Here is an 18,139-nt window from a genome sequence, read left to right on the forward strand (position 1 = left end):
AAGACAGATTGCCTCAAAAAGCAGCTCTAGCGCACCATTAAAAAATTAATAGCACAGGACGTCCTCTTGTAATGTTATCGATTTCCAGTTAACTCCAAAGAAATCAGCATAAAAACGACGAGTCCACTTGCCTCTGAACTCATCAGGAGCGTCGCTGTAGTCAATTTCTGCGCGTGCATTCTTGGCCACTATCTCCTCCACTTTCTCGGCGAGCAGCTTAAATTTTTCTATCGCTATTGTGGATTTGATCCCTGCCTTCCGCATCTTTGAAATTACTTCTTCAAACAACTCCTTACTGTAGGATCTCTGCAAAGGAGGAATGGCAACGTGAGACGTAAAGGTATGTGAGGTGGAAAAAAGCGAGCTGCAGAAAATATCCAAAGTATAATCCATTTGTGGATTTTTCCCCCCTTAAGAAGCCCTAAAATTATATATACTTATATATTTTATATATCCCAGTCTTTATGCATTTATAGCCACATAAAAGTATGCACTTTTCATGCTTACAAATGGATAAGGACTGGAATAATATGTGCCAAACTGCACGAGGTCACTCCCTCTGGAGAGGGCTGCGGGCCTGAGGCAGATGGGGTTTTTTTTTTTTTTTTGAATTTTTACAGCTGGCATGCATTTCTTTTAAAGCTTCAACATTAAAAAGAGAAGGAAAGCTAGTCTATTTCAGTCCTTGGGGGGACACTGTGCCCTGCTAGCCTGTAAGAAGAGGTGAAAATTTCAGCTCTCTTCCACAAAGGTAAGCATGGTAAAAACAATCCACTATTGTTCATACTCTAGATGAGCTTTCTCTTGTTCACTTTTAAGCCTCCTTCAAGCTCATTTTGTTCAGCACAGCACATGTCAGGGGCTCCATGGACATGAGACCACCCCGGTGAACTGATGAACAGGACCGGGAACAGACACAATTTATGTCCCCAGGAAGGGAAGATGTGGAGTGGAGGACGGGCGCCCACCATGGACCCAGACAAATCTGAACTTGGATTCTGGTCCTACCACCTACCAGCTGTGCGGTCACAGGCAAATGTGAACCCTCCTGAGCCCAGGCTCTTTGAGTGTAAAATGGGCAGAGTAACATCTGCCTCACAAGTGTCTAATTCACAAAAATGACTGCCATGCCAAATAGCAAAGTATGTTGTAGTTTGTATTCATAGTAAAACACATATAGCAGAAACACTGGCCACTAGCTTAGTGATGATATATATTTGTATTGGTATCACCATCGCGAAACAAGTGGCCAGTGTTTTGGCCACATATGTTTTACTATAAATATATATATGTATTTTGAGACAGAGCTTCATTCTGTCGCTCAGGCTGGAGTGCAGGGGTACAATCATGGCTCACTGCAGCCTCAAACTCCTGGGCTCAAGCAATCCTCTCACCTTAGCCACCCAAGTAGCTGCGACTACAGGTGCAAGCCACTGTGCCCAGTTCATTTTAATTTTAATTTCTGAGACGGAGCCTCACTTTATCACCCAGGCTGGAGTGCAGTGGCACGATCTCAGCTCGCTGAAGCCTCCGCCTCCTGGGTTCAAGCGATTTTCCTGCCTCAGCCTCCTGAGTAGCTGGGATTACAGGTGTGTGCCACCATGGCTGGCTAATTTTTTTTGTATTTTTAGTAGAGACAGGGTTTTGCCATGTTGGCCAGGCTGGTCTGGAACTCCTGGCCTCAGGTGATCTGCCCACCTTGGCCTCCCAAAGTGCTGGGATTACAGGCGTGAGCCACTGTGCCCGGCCTAAACCTCTTTTCTTTATAAAGTACCCAGCCTTGGATATTTCTGTATAGTGATGCAATGGACTAACACAAGAATATCTGCAAATCATATATCCAATGATATGATATCACCTAGCATCCAGAATACAAAAGAACTCTTCTGGTTGGGCGCGGTGGCTCACGCCTGTAATCCCAGCACTTTGGGAGGCCGAGGCAGGCGGATCAAGAGGTCAGGAGATCGAGACCATCCTGGTTAACATGGTGAAACCCCATCTCTACTAAAAATACAAAAAAAATTAGCCAGGCATGTGTGTGCACACCTGTAGTCCCAGCTACTTGGGAGGCTGAGGCAAGAGAATTGCTTGAATCTGGGAGGTAGAGGTTGCAGTGAGCCGAGATCATACCAATGCACTCCAGACTGGACAACAGAGGTAGACCCCATCTCAAAAAAAAAAAAAAAGAAAAAAAAAAAAGAACTCTTCCAACTCAACAACAAAAATACAAACAACCCAATTAAAAAATTGTCAAAGAACATGAATAGACATTGCTCCCAAGAAAACATAAAAATGGCCAGCAAGCACATGAAAAGGTGTCCAATGGTATTTGTAATTAGGGAAATACAAATCAAAACCACAATGAAATACCATGTCACTTCTACTAGCATGAGTATTTAAGAAACAAAAACAAATTAACATGTTTAATTTAAACTTCATGATGGAAAGAATATAAAGCAAACAAAAGAAAAAAAATGAGAAAGAATGGAAACTTAAACCTTATACATTGCCAGTGGGAATGTCAAATGGGCAGCAGCTGTAGAAGACACTCTGGCATCCCTCAAAAAGTTAAACATGGAATTACCACATGACCCAATAATCCCACTCCCAAGTGTATTCCCAAAATAACTGAAAACAGGTGTTTAAATACTTGTACACGAATGTTCACAGCAGCACTGTTTACAACAGCCAAAGGTTGGCGACAACCCAAATGTCTATCAATGGATGAGGATAAACAGATGGTGGTATATCCATACAACGAAATATTATTCAGCCATGAAAAGGAATGAAATACTGATACATTCTACAACACAAATGAACCTTGAGACATGATGCTAAGTGAAATAAGCCAGACATCAAAGGTTACACACTGTATAAGTCCATTTATATGAAATATCCAGGATAGGTGAATAAGTAAATCCAAAAATAGGAAAAGAGAGACAGAAAGCAGATTTGTGATTGCCAGGGGCTGGGGCAAGAGGTCTAGACAGTGACTGCATTAAGCTTTTCCTTTCAGGGTGATACATGTTGTGGAACTAGGTAGAGGTGGTGGCTGTGCAACGCTGTGACTGCACTACATGCCACCAAATGGTACACTTTCAAATGGTTACTTTTATGTTACATATGAATTTTACCTCAATAAAGAAGAAAAAGTTAACAGAAAATGAAGCATTAAATTTGTGAGATGCAGACTCGTATTGTGGTAGGTTAGTGGAGGGAGCAATTAACTTAGGAAAGACTGACTGCATGGGGGGAAGCGTGACTTTGATGGGATTTTTGTTTTTTTTATTTTCTAAGCAGATGCTGAATCTTTTTTCTTTTTTAATGGAAAATGGTGTTAACAGACAATGCTTCATCGACAACAGATATGCAGTCTGTCCACGGAACTGGCGTCTGCCCATAAAGGCACAGTCTAGGCCACTTTAACATCTCCCTATCCTGGTCCTCTTGGCTCCTGGGACCAATGTGATATCCCACTTCTCTGGCGTGGAGCTCTGACCTCAGATTCCTGAGCATCAAGCTCAGTGGCTCTTCATCCAGGTACCTTTTTTTTTTTTGAGATGGAGTCTCGCTCTGTTGCCCAGGCTGGAGGGCAGTGGCATGATGTTGGCTCACTGCAAGCTCCGCCTCCCAGGTTCACGCCATTCTCCTGCCTCAGCCTCCCGAGTAGCTGGGACCACAGGCGCCTGCCACCACGCCCGGCTAATTTTTTTGTATTTTTAGTAGAGATGGGGTTTCACCGCATTAGCCAGCATGGTCTTGCTCTCCTGACCTCATGATCTGCCTGCCTTGGCCTCCCAAAGTGCTCGGATTACAGGTGTGAGCCACGGCGCCCGGCCCATCCAGGCACCTTTTTGTCAGCCTTCTGGACATGAGTCTTCAGCCTACTCTTGGTATAGAGGGACAGAAGCCTCTCAGTTTCTTTACCTGCAAAGCTGTCATTTTCTTCTTCCTTTGTCTTCCCAGGAAAACAAGACATACCAAACCAAACCAAAGCCAGCTAAGATACTGCTGCTTCCAAAGGAGAAAATGCAATTCTATAATCTCTTCTCCAGTGCTTGCCAGCCGTCGTCCATCCTTTTGCACTTACCGCCCCCTGCTCCACCAAAGCTCTCTTCTACAACAATCAAGTAAGCAGGCCCCTAATCAGCTTATGGCCAATATAAACAGAAAATACCCAATAATCAGCATAAACACCACACTGTGAAAGGAAGCAAAAACACTTCTTTTTTTTTTTCCGAGACGGAGTTTCGCTCTTGTTGCCCAAGCTGGAGTGCAGTGGCGTAGTCTCGGTTCACTGCAACCTCTACCTCCCGGGTTCAAGTGATTCTCCTACCTCAGCCTCCCGAGTAGCTGGGATTACAGGTGCGCACCACCATGCCTGGCTAATTTTTTGTACTTTTAGTAGAAACAGGGTTTCACCACGTTAGCCAGACTGGTCTCAAACTCCTGACCTCAGGTGATCTGCCCACCTCGGCTACCCGAAGTGCTGGGATTACAGGTGTGAGCCACCGCACCCAGCCCAACACTTTTTTTTTTTTTGAGATGGAGTCTTGTTGTGTCGCCCAGGTTAGAGTGCAGCGGCGTGATCTCAGCTCACTGCAACCTCTCCCTCCTGGGTTCAAGCTATTCTCTTGCCTCAGCCTCCGAGTAGCTGGAATTACAGCTGCCTTCCACTGTGCCCGGCTAATTTTTGTATTTTTAGTAGGGATAGGGTTTCATCATCTTGGCCAGGCTGGTCTCGAACTCCTGACCTTGTGATCCACCCACCTTGGACTCCCAAAGTGCTGGGATTACAGGTGTGAGCTGCTGCGCCCAGCCCTAACACTTCTTAAAGTATGCATTTCTCTCCATGCGTCACTGGCAAGTGTGTGTTTGTTTCACCACTCTGGAAGAACAGGACTATCTAGACATTCAAGGATCCCTGTGTGCCACTGTGCCAGAAACTGCTGTCTACGACTCAAGCCAGGTGCCACCAGAGGCCAGCACCATAGTCCAAGGCATGACCAGGCAATGAAATGTGTTGTTGGTCACCAAGGACAGGCCGCTCAAAGCACTCCTTTGTCACCCACTTGCTTTGCATCACCTCACTGGGCGTGCTGTGCCCATCCACACTGAAACCTTCTGTGTGTTACGTTAAGTGCCTGTGATGTGGCAGTCACCCACCCTAGAGAGGGCGCACACTAAACAGCTCTTCCAAGCCTCTCTACAGTAACGATGGACGAGCCCCAGGGGCTTTCCACACTGACCTCTGGCTTGGCTGGAGACTCCAGCTACAGTCAGGTGTGGACCCCACCTCAATGGCTAAGTGCTTCCCTTTTCTTTCCCTCACTGCAGGCTATGACTTGCCTTCTGTTTCTAAATCAGTGCAGTATTATATAGTCGGGGGCTAGTAAAGCAGTATATATTTTAACATCTCCTACAAGTAACTACAATTTCCTAACCCTCTTACAGACCACTACTTTGTATGAAAAAACTGCTTTAGACATACAGTCCTGTGTCGCTCTGAGAAATGTCTTGTTAGGCGATTTCGTTGTTGTGTAAACATCATAGAATTTACTTACACAAACCTAGATGGCGTGGCCTACACCACGTCGAGGCTCTATGGTACAGCCTATTGCTCCTGGGCTACAAACCTGTACAGTGTGGGACTGTACTGAATCCTGTCGGCAGTTGTAACACAATGGTGAGTATTCTAAACATAGAAAAGGTACAGTGAAAATACGGTATTATAATATGATGGCGCCACCTGGTCTTTGTGGTCCATCATTGACAGAAACAGCACATGACTATGTATTTTTTTTCCACTGCAAATCCTTTGTTAAGACCACTTCCCCTGCTACATGAGAAAGCACCTAAATATGTGAGTTATAGCTCCATAAAGCTGTCACTAAAAAAAAGTACCTACAATGCTTCTATTGTAACATTATTCCTTTGGATGAGATATGGGTAAAGAACCTTCTAGAACGCCTACTGATGATTAACCTGAGCTATGAATAATATTTGGGTAACAAAGACAGAGACAAAGAAACAAGCGTGGTTCTTTGTGGGCTTTTTAAGTGGACAGCAGAGACTGAGGATATGGGTTCAAGGCCAGGCTGCCTGGACATCAATCATGCCTCTGTCCCACACTAACTCTCTGACCTTGAGCAAGCTATTTAACCTCTCTGCCTCTTTCCTCACTTTAAAACAAAGACTTTAATAGAACCTACATCAAAGAATTTTGTGAGGACTAAATGGGTAGAGATATGAAAAGGGGGTGAAATGCGGTGTACAGTTAATAGACACTAGCTGTGAGGACGTTGAAAACGAGGCAGAACGGACCATGGACGGGGCCAGCCTAAACTTTATGAGATGACTAGAAGATCACACAGGGACAGCTTAGCCTAAATTGGTGGCTGTGGAAATGAAGCACACACAGACAGATCTGCTCACAGGAGAGCCACGGAATACAGGAGAGGGAAGAATGTAAAGACAACCACACGAGGTTTTCAATCCGGACAACTCCCAAAATAACAGCACTCTAGCAGGAGACTAGGGAGGAAGATTCTGATCCCTTGAGAAATCGGGCTCTTTTCAGAAATGTAACAGATTTGTCAAGAAGGCCCTTACAAAGATGGGGTAAGAACTCAACTGGAGGCCGGGCGCGGTGGCTCAAGCCTGTAATCCCAGCACTTTGGGAGGCCGAGACGGGCGGATCACGAGGTCAGGAGATCGAGACCATCCTGGCTAACACGGTGAAACCCCGTCTCTACTAAAAAGTACAAAAAACTAGCCGGGCAAGGTGGCGAGCGCCTGTAGTCCCAGCTACTCGGGAGGCTGAGCCAGGAGAATGGCGTAAACCCGGGAGGCGGAGCTTGCAGTGAGCAGAGATCCGGCCACCGCACTCCAGCCTGGGTGACAGAGCGAGACTCCGTCTCAAAAAAAAAAAAAAAAAAAAAAAAAAAGAACTCAACTGGAAAGGGATCAGAGCACCAAATCTGCTCTTTACTTTTGTTTTTTACTGACTTATTTGAGACAGAGTCTCGCCCTGTTGCCCAGGCTGGAGTGCAGTGGCACAATCTCGGCTCACTGAAACCTCTGCCTCCTGGGTTCAAGCGATTCTCCTGCCTCAGCCTCCCGAGTAGCTGAGATTACAGGCGTGCACCACCACACCCGGGTAATTTTTTGTATCTTTAGTAGAGATGGGGTTTCACCATGTTGGCCAGGCTGGTCTTGAACTCCTGACCTCGTGATCTGCCCGCCTCGACCTCCCAAAGTGTTGGGACTACAGGTATAAGCCACTGCGTTTTTGAGACAGGATCTCACTCTCTCATCCATTCTGGAGTGTGGTGGTGCAATCATGGCTCACTGCAGTCTGGCCTCAAGCAATCCTCCTGCCTTGGCCTCCCAGAGTGTTGGGATTATAGGCCTGAGCCACCGCACCCAGCCCAAATCTACTCTTCACACTCAGAGGAAAACAACCCATTCATCTTCACTGATACCAGACAAGTTCCCTGGCCACTGTGGTTATTATCTTCAAATCCGCCAGTAAACTCACAGAGAGACCAACTCAACTCACTGACCTGATCGTCAGCAATGGCTTTCGCGAACCGGGCACAGTCCAGCTGTAAGTAAATATCTGTCAGTTGGTCCAACAGCTTCTTTGGTTCAAAGCCGTATTTCTCAGGGTTTTCAACTTTCAGGTCACGGCACTTGGGGCCACAGAGTTGCTGAAGATTAAAGTTCAGCATTGCAGCCAATCGGGGTCCAAGTTCCTAGGAAATCACAGGATAATAGGACAATTCATGCTGTTGAGACAAGTGAAAAGGACCAAAACCTCCCATTTCAGTGGAGGAACAGGAATTGGTTGGATTAGTCTTCAAAGAATCCGTACAGGTGCTGTGTATCACAAGCTGAAGAAAGACAACATTATATTCCAACTTTACTCCCCATTTCCAATCTGATAATTCTAATACTTAATGGAATGTTGCAAGCTGATGAAATATTTATTTATAAATACCAACAGAAGCCAAACTTTTCTTTAAATTTATGCTTTTAATTTAAAAAAGTATCACTCCAAATTCATTGAGAAACAAGTAAAAGAGAGAAAATTATACAAATCTGGCCGGGCGCGGTGGCTCACGCTTGTAATCCCAGCACTTTGGGAGGCCGAGGCGGGCGGATCACAAGGTCAGGAGATTGAGACCATGGTGAAACCCCGTCTCTACTAAAAATGGAAAAAATTAGCCGGGCGCAGTGGCGGGCACCTGTAGTCCCAGCTACTCGGGAGGCTGAGGCAGGAGAATGGCGTGAACCCGGGAGGCGCAGCTTGCAGTGAGCCGAGATTGCGCCACTGCACTCCAGCCTGGGCGACAGAGCGAGACTCCGTCTCAAAAAAAAAAAAAAAAAAAAAAGAAAATTATACAAATCTTACCATTATCTGAGCCAAAAAAGTTTTGAGTCAGTTCTTCCAGCCAATATTTCATCAACCTTTTTCCCCTTAAATGTTAAAAGCCCCTGGCAGTTCAGTCTGTGCCATTCTTATGTACTTATCAGATACAGATAACAAAGTAAAGCAAAGAAAGAAGATAGAAGTTATGTCTTGAATAGTTTTAAATCCAGTCAATGAGACAGAGTAAACTTAAATGAAACACCTGGAAAATAATAATAATCTATGCAGGAATCTCACAAGGTGACTCAGTACTCACTACGGTTGGGCATGAATGGTTTTAAGCAAACCTGAAACAGGAAGATGTGGCTTAGAGAGCATTAAACACTGGCCATAAAAGGGAGTCATGAAAGCGTTCCTTTTAGTCACAAGGTTTTCATGAAATGTAATAACTGGATTTATTCAAATTCGACATATACTTAGCTTTTCAAGAATTTGCTTTTGCACAGAGTACTCCTGTATTTCACTGTTGAAAAGTTGTAAAATAAAGGAGTCATAATAGGACAGAGTTGGTCATTTTGTTTGAAGTAGGAGAGATCTGAGCTAGTCAGTGAAGAAGGTGAAAATGCAAACCTTAAAGGTTTGCAAAGTGAAATGCCTTTATACTTTGTCTGCGAAGGCCAGATAGTAAACAGTGCAGCAAAAGAAATGAAAATATCACAGCAGGCACAGGCATAAGGCTGGAGCCAAAAGAACAGGGCTACGGTGTACAGATGGCTCAGGTCTATGAGCAGGTTTAAAATGAATAAATTTATTTATTTATTTATTTATTTATTTATTTTTGAGAAGGAGTCTCACTCTGTTGCCCAGGCTGGAGTGCAGTGGCTGGATCTCAGCTCACTGCAAGCTCTGCCTCCCGGGTTTACGCCATTCTCCTGCCTCAGCCTCCCGAGTAGCTGGGACTACAGGTGCCCGCCACCTCGCCTGGCTAGTTTTTTGTATTTTTTAGTAGAGACGGGGTTTCACCGTGTTAGCCAGGATGGTCTCAATCTCCTGACCTTGTGATCTGCCCGTCTCGGCCTCCCAAAGTGTTGGGATTACAGGCTTGAGCCACCATGCCCGGCCTATTTATTTATTTTTGAGAAGAGTCTTGCTCTGTTACCCAGGTTGGAGTGGCGTGATCTTGGCTCACTGCAACCTGGGTCTCCTGGGTTCAAGTGATTATCCTGCCTCAGCCTCCCAAGCAGCTGGGATTATAGGCACGCCCCACCATGCCTGGCTAATTTTTGTATTTTTAGTAAAGATGGGGTTTTGCCATGTTGGCCAGGCTGGTCTCGAACTCCTGACCTCAGGTGATCCACCCTTCTTGGCCTCCCAAAGTGCTGGGATTACAGGCATGAGCCACCGTGCCAGCCTTAGGCCAGGTACTTCTATGTGTGTTTTCGCTTAATCTTCCCAACAAGTCTACAAAACAGGTGGGTGTTGACCTTGTTAAAGAGGAATTAATCAACTATTTGCTATCTGGCTTTCACAGAATTCTGCAAACCTTGAAGGGAGGCCAGTGTCTGGGCAGTGCGCTGTTTTGTTTCGTGTTCCATGGGTCTTGAACTGAAATCTGTTTATGAAGAGACATGAGGTGGAAAGTGGAAAGAGTGGAAAAGAGTTGCCCCCAGGACAGGGAGTGGCAATAGTGCCTCTGCTGGAGACGACAGGAGTCACATAATGGAGGTAAGAGCAAATACAGAAAATCAGGGGAAATACACAGTAAGTATATTATATTCCATTGCAAAGTAAACATGTCTCCACACAGGCAAATGGCTACCAAATCTTAGATCCCCCATCTTGCCTTTCTCACTATACTTGTCCTGGCCACACCACAAAACTTCTCAACTTTGTGGTGGGTGTGGTTGAAGCAGGGCAGAGATCTTCAGTGATGCTGCTCAGTTTCAATTTTAGTAACAGGAACCAGGTCTCGTTAGTTGAGGACAAACATTTTGACTATTTGCAATCCACCATAAACCTTAGTGATGGCTGGCTCTCATTAACCTTTGGCTTCCTGAGTGTAACAAAGGTACAACTGAGAGAGCCAAAGATCTTACACAGTCTCAATGATTCTACTTAATATCCTTCCATTGTCACCGGCTGTTACCTTATGCTTTTTCTATAAATAAAATATAGGAATCAATAATGGTAAAAATATGTCATGACATCAACATGAATAATCCAATGTACTGTCTAAGCAGAAAGTGCACTAAGGCATTTGGAAGTGGCTGTAGACTGTATGGTGACATCAGACATCTACTCTTCAGTCCATCAACAGAGTCTGGTATCAACTAGCATAACTGGGAACAAAATCAGTAACAGAATTTCACTTATTGGTGACTATGATACTAAAATTTCCAGGACTTCAACAACTGCTGAAGTTATAAGTGAGAGAGTCTGAATGTGGAGTCCAAACCACCAAACAGAGCCCCTGGTTTCTACTCACCGGTCTGAGGAAGGGCTTCTGGACCTGCTTTGTGAGGATGTGGAACATGTCCACAGTTTCGGTGGCCAGGGCGAGGTAAGAGCGGGACACGCGCTCATCCTGAGCAAGCTGAGACTGACGGGCCTGCTGCTGATCCTAGGACACATCGAACAATCGCCAAGTAAGGCTCGGTCCTGGTCATCAGCTCAGCAAAGCGCCAAGCGCATAACTGGAAAGTGCGCGATAAATCCAACATGCTTAGGGAATGATGGAACCGCCCACCACAGCAAATTTCCCAGGTAACTGAAGTTTCATCCCAGATAACTGAAGTTTCATCCTTTCAGCCTCGGAGCTCTTTGAGACTTCCAGCCAGGTGACGTTGGTGCCTTATTTACCTCCCATGAGCCTCTGCTTCCTCAATGATAAAAGAAGTCACCATCTACCGGGTGCGGTGGCTCATGCATGTAATCCCAGCACTTTGCGAAGCCAAGGTGGGCGGATCACAAGGTCAAGAGATCAAGACCATCCTGGCCAACATGGTGAAACCCCCATCTCTACTAAAAATACAAAAATTAGCTGGGGATGGTGGCTCACAGCTGTAGTCCCAGCTACTCAGGAGGCTGAGGCAGGAGAATTGCTTGAACCCAGGAGGCGGAGGCTGCAGTGAGCTGAGATCACGCCGCTGCATTCCAGCCTGGTGACAGAGCCAGACTCCGTCTCAAAAAAAGAAAGTCACCATCAACTTCTATGCAGGATGAAATAAGAGAATCGAATATAGTATCTGACACACATCATGGTACTAAGGGCAGTTTATTTCCCTTAATAATAACTTTTACTTAGTCATCATCATTATTATTTGTTGAGATGGAGTTTCGCTCTTGTTGCCCAAGCTGGGGTGCAATGGCACAATCTCGGCTCACCACAACCTTCGCCTCCCAGGTTCAAGCAATTCTCCTGCCTCAGCTTCCCGAGTAGCTGGGACTACAGGAACATGTCACCGTGCCCGGCTAATTTTATATTTTTAGTAGAGATGGGGTTTCTCCATGTTGGTCAGGTTGGTCTCGAACTCCCCGCATGTCAGGTGATCTCCCTCCTGAAGTGTTGGGATTACAGGCGTAAGCCACGGTACTCGGCCTTCTATTATTATTATTATTATTATTTTGGAGATAGAGTCTTGCTCTGTCACCCAGGCTGGAGTGCAGTGGCACAGTCTTGGCTCACTGTAACCTCTGCCTCCCGGGTTCAAGTGATTCTCATGCCTCAGCCTTCCAGGTAGCTGGGATTACAGGAGTGCACCACCATGCCTGGCTAATCCTTTGTTGTTGTTGTTATTTATTTATTTATTTATTTATTTATCTATCTATCTTGAGACAGGGTCTCACTCTGTTGCCCAGGCTGGAGTGCAGTGGTAGGATCTTGGCTCACTGCAATCTCCGCCTCCCGGGTTCAAGCCATTCTCCTGCCTCAGCCTCCTGAGTAGCTGGGATTACAGGTGCATGCTACCATGCTTGGCTAATTTTTGTATTTTTGGTAAAGATTGGGTTTTTTGCCATGTTGACCAGGCTGGTCATGAACTCCTGACCTCAGGTGATCCATCCACCTCGGCCTCCCAAAGTGTTGGGATTACAGGCGTGAGCCACTGCGACTGTTCTCATTTTTGTATTTTTAGTAGAGATGGGGTTTCACTATGTTGGTCAGGCTGGTCTCAAACTCCTGACCTCAAGTGATCTGCCCACCTAGGCTTCCCAGAGTGCTGGGATTACAGGTGTGAGCCACCATGCTCAGCCAGTCTTCATTATTTTAAAACTATGAGATGCAGTGTGCTACAGTATTGAGGCCTATGGGGTCTGCCTCTCTGCCTCTGTAAGTGTCTGTGTACTACTAAGCTTTTTAAATTTTGTCTTTCCACACTGTGAGGCTGTCACACCACAGAACTGTCAGCATGCTTGCCTCTGGCGCAGTCTCCTCCTTCAACTCTGCCATGGACTGGGGAGGAGATGATAAGAGCTGTTTGACTCATAGATACAATCAGGTACTGCACTGCAGGCTCTGAAATGGATACAATCAGGTACTGCACTGCAGGCTCTGAAACGGATCAAACACAGACCCACCAGGAAAAGCCTCAATTCTTACATCTGTTCGGAGGCCTTTTCTTGTTGGGAAAGGAACACAGCTGGAGTAGATGAAGCTGGCTAGTGAGTGCCCTCTGGGTAAGTGCTCCAGTCTGCTTGATGGACATTCTGCAGGGATACTGGGGGGCCTGCCGTTCCCTGGCCAAGAATGAGTCCACTGAAAGAAAGGCAGCGCCAGGAAAGACACAAGAACAGCCAGGCGTGAACTACCTAAATGTGTACCTGGGTGTCTCAACAGGCCTTTCCTCAGCCTTTGGGTACTGGAGATAGAATAATAAGGCTCCCAACCCTAGATTCCATTAGGGAGGATGGCTTCATAGAAACGAATACCCTAACAGATACAGTAAGTCTGACAGTGATGAGGAAAAATGAAGCAGGGTCAGGGGTCAGGGAATGCTACTCTGGAAAGGGTGGTCAGGGAAGGTCTCCCTGAGGGAGTGCGTATCTGAAGGAGTCAGGAAAATCTGGGGGGAAGAGCATTCCAGGTAGGGGGAAGAGCAGGTGCAAAGGCCCTCACGTGTCAGTGCAAGGGCCAGGAGGTGAGTCTGGCTGGGGTAGAGTGAGTGGAGGAGAGACTGTCCGAAGCTGAGAGCAGAAACACATTGTGGTGCCAGGTCCTGCTGAGTGCTGTAGGCTGCTCTCATCATGGGATTTGGCTCTGAGTGAGAAGGGATGCCCAGAATGGCTGAGCTGAGTGGCGATATTGATCAGACTGATTTTTTTTTTCTTTTTTTTTTTTTTTGAGACAGAGTCTTGTTCTATTCCCCAGGCTGGAATGCAGTGGCGTGATCTCGGCTCACTGCAAGCTCTGCCTCCCGGGTTTATGCCATTCTCCTGCCTCAGCCTCCTGAGTAGCTGGGACTACAGGCGCCCGCCACCTTGCCCGACTAGTTTTTTTGTATTTTTTAGTAAAGACGGGGTTTCACCATGTTAGCCAGGATGGTCTCGATCTCCTGACCTTGTGATCCACCCGTCTCGGCCTCCCAAAGTGCTGGGATTAGAGGCTTGAGCCACCGCGTCCGGCCCAGACTGAGATTTTTAACACCATCCCTGATATGGACATGCTCAAGAGTGGAGGTTGAAGACCAAGCAGTGGGCTACTGCAATAATCCAGGTAAGAGATGCCAATGGTCTGGAGGTGGTGAGAAGAGGTTAGATAATGGACATACTTTAAGACAGAGCCTAGAGGCATTTGCTGAGAGACGCAGAGAAATCAAGAACAACTCCAAAGCATTGAGCCTGAGCAGCTGGTAGAACGAAGGCGCAATTTACTGAGATTGGGCAGACTCAGGCAGGAGATGTGGACAACATCAAGGTTCTGTTTTGGATGTGGTGAGTTTGAGACACCTGTAGACACTTGTAGACAAATACTTGGTCTACAAGCCTGTAGTCAGGTGAAATCTGAGCTGGGGAGATCCATTCTGGAGTCTCTAGAATACAGGTATTTAACGCCTTGGAATACCTGAGCTCACCAAGCAGTGATTTTCACCAGGGGACATCGGGTTATGCGTGGGAGTGTTTCTCGTTGCCTGATGGCTGGGGGTAGGAGGGTACATCCCTGGCATTAAATGGCACGAAATAGAGATTCTGTATGTCCTGCAATATATGGGATGGTTTCTCATCATGAGTTATTATTATACCAAATTCCACTAGGCTCAAAATTCCAACTAGTGCCCTCGCTGAGAAACACTAACCTAGAGAGCACTAGTGGGAAAGAAATTGAAGCCTGAGGGTCGAGTGCCGGAGCTCACCAAGCACAGACGTCAGGAGATGAGCAGGAACAGCCAGGGTAGTGGGAGGGAGAAAGTGACTTCAAAGCCAAATAAAAATTATTTCTGAAATAGCAATTGCTGGAACTATTTGTGCCTTTTTCATCCAGTAACAGAGGAAAAATCAGTATTATTTGTTCAGTTGGCTCATAAACAAATGCTATTAAGTATTGACTACGACTGTGCTATAGACCTGCATTCCAACATCTAAAATATACACTGGCCGGCCATGGTGGCTCACAACTATAATCCCAGCATTTTGGGAGGCTGAGGTGGGAGGACTGCCTGAAGCCAGGAGGTTGTAGGCTGTAGTGAGCTAAGATCTGCCATTGCACTCCAGCCTGGGCGACAGAGCAAGACTCTCCTTCTTCCCTTCTTTTTTTTTTTTTTTTTTTTTGAGACAGCGTCTCGCACTGTCACCCAGGCTGAAATGTGAAATGTAGTGGCATGGTATCAGCTCACTCTAACCTCCACTTCCTGGGTTCAAGTGATTCTCCCACCTCAGCCTCCCAAGTAGCTGGGATTACAGGCGCCCGCCACCATGCTTGGCTAATTTTTGTATTTTTAGTAGACACTGGGTTTTGCCATGTTGGCCAGGTTGGTCTCAAACTCCTGACCTCAGGTGATCTGCCGGCCTCGGCCTCCCAAAGTGCTGAGATTACAGGTATGAGCCACTGTGCCCAGTCAAGACTCTGTTTCTTTTTTTTTTTTTTTTGAGACAGAGTCTCGCTTAGTCGCCCAGGCTGGAGTGCAGTGGCGCGATCTCGGCTCACTGCAAGCTCCGCCTCCCGGGTTCACGCCATTCTCCTGCCTCAGCCTCCCGAGTAGCTGGGACTACAGGCGCCCGCCGCCTCGCCCGGCTAATTTTTTGCATTTTTAGTAGAGACGGGGTGTCACAGTGTTAGCCAGGATGGTCTCGATCTCCTGACCTTGTGATCCGCCCGCCTCGGCCTCCCAAAGTGCTGGGATTACAGGCGTGAGCCACCGCGCCCGGCCCAAGACTCTGTTTCTATTAAAAAAATAATAATAATAAGGCCAGGCACGGTGGCTCATGTCTGTAATCCCCACACTTTGGGAGGCTGAGGTCGGTGGATCGCTTGAGGCCAGGAGTTCAAGACCAGCCTGGTCAACATGGCAAAACCCCATCTCTACTAAAAATACAAATATTAGCCAGGTGTGGTGGTGCATGCCTGTAATCCCAGCAGGCAGAAATTGAGCCAAGATCGTGCCACTGCACTCCAGCCTGGGTGACAGAGTAAGACTCTCTCAAAAAATAAAACAAAACAAAACAAAATAAAAAATAACAATTTAATAATCAAAATAATAAGTAAATAAAAGATATGACCAGCTTGGGAAAACTAGCAATTAAATATCAAAAATATTAAAATATTATATTTTAATATTTATTTATTTGAGACGGAGTCTCGCTCTGTCACCCAGGCTGGAGTGCAGTGGCACGATCTTGGCTTACTGCAACCTCCACCTCCTGGGTTCAAGCAATTCTTCTGCCTCAGCCTCCTGAATAGCTGGGACTACAGGTGTGTGCCACCACGTCCAGCTAATTTTTGTATTTTTAGTAGAGACGGGCTTTCACCATGTTGGCCAGAATGGTCTTGATCTCTTGACCTTGTGATCCACCTGCCTTGGCCTCCCAAAGTGCTGGGATTATAGGCATGAGCCACCGCGCCCGGCCTAATATTTATTTTTAAAGGATGGGACACTTTATGAATTTGCATGTCATCCTCAAGCAGGGGCCATGGTAATCTTCTCTGTATTTTTCCAATGTTAGTATACGTGCTGCTGAAGCATGTGAGAACTTGTCTCTGTAAAAAAAATTTTTTTTTTTTTTTTTTGAGACGGGGTCTCACTCTGTCGCCCAGGTTGGAGTGCAGTGGCCGGATCTCAGCTCACTGCAAGCTCCGCCTCCCGGGTTCACGCCATTCTCCTGCCTAAGCCTCCCGAGTAGCTGGGACTAGAGGGGCCCGCCGCCTCGCCCGGCTAGTTTTTTGTATTTTTTTAGTAGAGACAGGGTTTCACCGGGTTAGCCAGGATGGTCTCGATCTCCTGACCTCGTGATCCGCCCATCTCGGCCTCCCAAAGTGCTGGGATTACAGGCTTGAGCCACCGCGCCTGGCCAAAAAAAAAAATTTTTTTAAATTAGCCAAGCGTGGGGGTGCATGCTTTTAGATCCAGCTATTTGGGAGGCTGAGGCAGGAGGACCACTTGAGCCCAGGAGGTTGAGGCTGTGGTGTGCTATGATCCTGCCACTGCACTCCAGCCAAGGCAACAGATCAAGACTCTGTCTCTATTTATTAATAATAATAAAAAACAAATAAGTAAATAAAATATAAGCTGGGCATACCAAGCACTGTGAATGGTATAAAGTGGGTGTTACAGAAGTAAGAAGAAACGTGAGAATTTTCAGCTATGCTGATTGGCGAAGACAAACCTGAGTGAGTATTTGGATAGGACCTTACTCAGAGAATGGGTAGAACTTTAATACATAAGAAAAGCAGGTATAAATGGGAGCTAAACACATGGACAGAGATGGGAACAATAGACACTGGAGACAGGGGAGTGAGGGAGGAGCAAGGGTTGAAAAACTACCTATTAGGTATTATGCTCACTCCCTGGGCGACAGGTTGAATCATAAAACCTCAGCATCACATGATATACCCACATAACAAATCTGCACATGTACCCCATTCCCTGAATCTAAAATAAAAGTTGAAATTAAAAAAGAAAAAAAAAATGGCTGGGCATGGTGACTCACGCCTGTAGTCCTAGCACTTTGGGAGGCTGAGGCAGATGGATCACCTGAGGTTAGGAGTTCAAGACTGGCCTGGCCAACATGATGAAACCCCGGTCTCTACTAAAAATACAAAAGCTGGCCGGGCGCAATGGCTCACGCCTGTAATCCCAGCACTTTGGGAGGCTGAGGAGGGCGGATCATGAGGTCAGGAGATCGAGACCATCCTGGCTAACATGGTGAAACTAAAAATACAAAAAATTAGCCAGGTGTGGTGGCAGGCGCCTGTAGTCCCACCTACTTGGAAAGCTGAGGCAGGAGAATCGCTTGTACCTGGGAAGCAGAGGTTGCAGTGAGCTGAGATCGCACCACTGCACTCCAGCATGGGTGAGAGAGCTAGACTCCATCTCAAAACCAAATAAACAAACAAACAAAATACAAAAATTAGCTGGGCTTGGTGGCAGGCACCTGTAATCCCAGCTATTCGGGAGGCTGAGGCGGGAGAATCGCTTGAACTGGAGAAGCTGGGACTGCAGTGAGCCGAGATCGCACCACTGCACTCCTGCCTGGGCAACAAGAGTGAAACTCGGTCTCAGAAAAAAAAAAAAAAAAAAGAAAGGAAAAGAAAAGAGAAAGTGAAGAAAAAGCAGT

At 46.4% G+C, this 18,139-nt stretch overlaps 1 protein-coding gene, 3 long non-coding RNA genes and 1 other non-coding gene across 10 annotated transcripts in view; 2 read left to right on the forward strand and 3 right to left on the reverse strand.

The window, feature by feature from the left end:
• UBE4B (ubiquitination factor E4B) overlaps window positions 1-18,139 on the reverse strand; it is a 146,767-nt gene that overhangs the window by 2,298 nt on the left and 126,330 nt on the right. For all 6 annotated transcript variants that reach the window (XM_077974778.1, XM_077974760.1, XM_077974774.1 and 3 more), the window contains 3 exons: window positions 10,860-10,994; window positions 7,566-7,757; window positions 132-306 (listed from right to left, as the gene is read on the reverse strand). In XM_077974778.1, the coding sequence (XP_077830904.1) occupies window positions 132-306; window positions 7,566-7,757; window positions 10,860-10,994 (502 nt within the window). The remainder of the gene's footprint in view (window positions 1-131; window positions 307-7,565; window positions 7,758-10,859; window positions 10,995-18,139) is intronic.
• LOC144336504 (uncharacterized) lies at window positions 29-14,814 on the forward strand. The gene is made up of 5 exons (XR_013408362.1): window positions 29-340; window positions 3,967-4,130; window positions 9,906-10,099; window positions 10,775-11,269; window positions 13,981-14,814. It is a non-coding gene; the product is annotated as an uncharacterized LOC144336504 (long non-coding RNA).
• Window positions 593-2,203, forward strand: LOC144336525 (uncharacterized). The gene is made up of 2 exons (XR_013408383.1): window positions 593-1,641; window positions 2,031-2,203. It is a non-coding gene; the product is annotated as an uncharacterized LOC144336525 (long non-coding RNA).
• Window positions 13,686-18,106, reverse strand: LOC144336513 (uncharacterized). The gene is made up of 3 exons (XR_013408376.1): window positions 18,005-18,106; window positions 16,557-16,684; window positions 13,686-15,599 (listed from the first exon to the last, which is right to left on the reverse strand). It is a non-coding gene; the product is annotated as an uncharacterized LOC144336513 (long non-coding RNA).
• LOC114674900 (U6 spliceosomal RNA) lies at window positions 16,446-16,548 on the reverse strand. Its single transcript, XR_003725994.1, has one exon. It is a non-coding gene; the product is annotated as a U6 spliceosomal RNA (small nuclear RNA).

The sequence above is a fragment of the Macaca mulatta genome, chromosome 1 (assembly GCF_049350105.2).
Source record: "Macaca mulatta isolate MMU2019108-1 chromosome 1, T2T-MMU8v2.0, whole genome shotgun sequence".
Lineage (NCBI taxonomy): Eukaryota > Metazoa > Chordata > Mammalia > Primates > Cercopithecidae > Macaca > Macaca mulatta.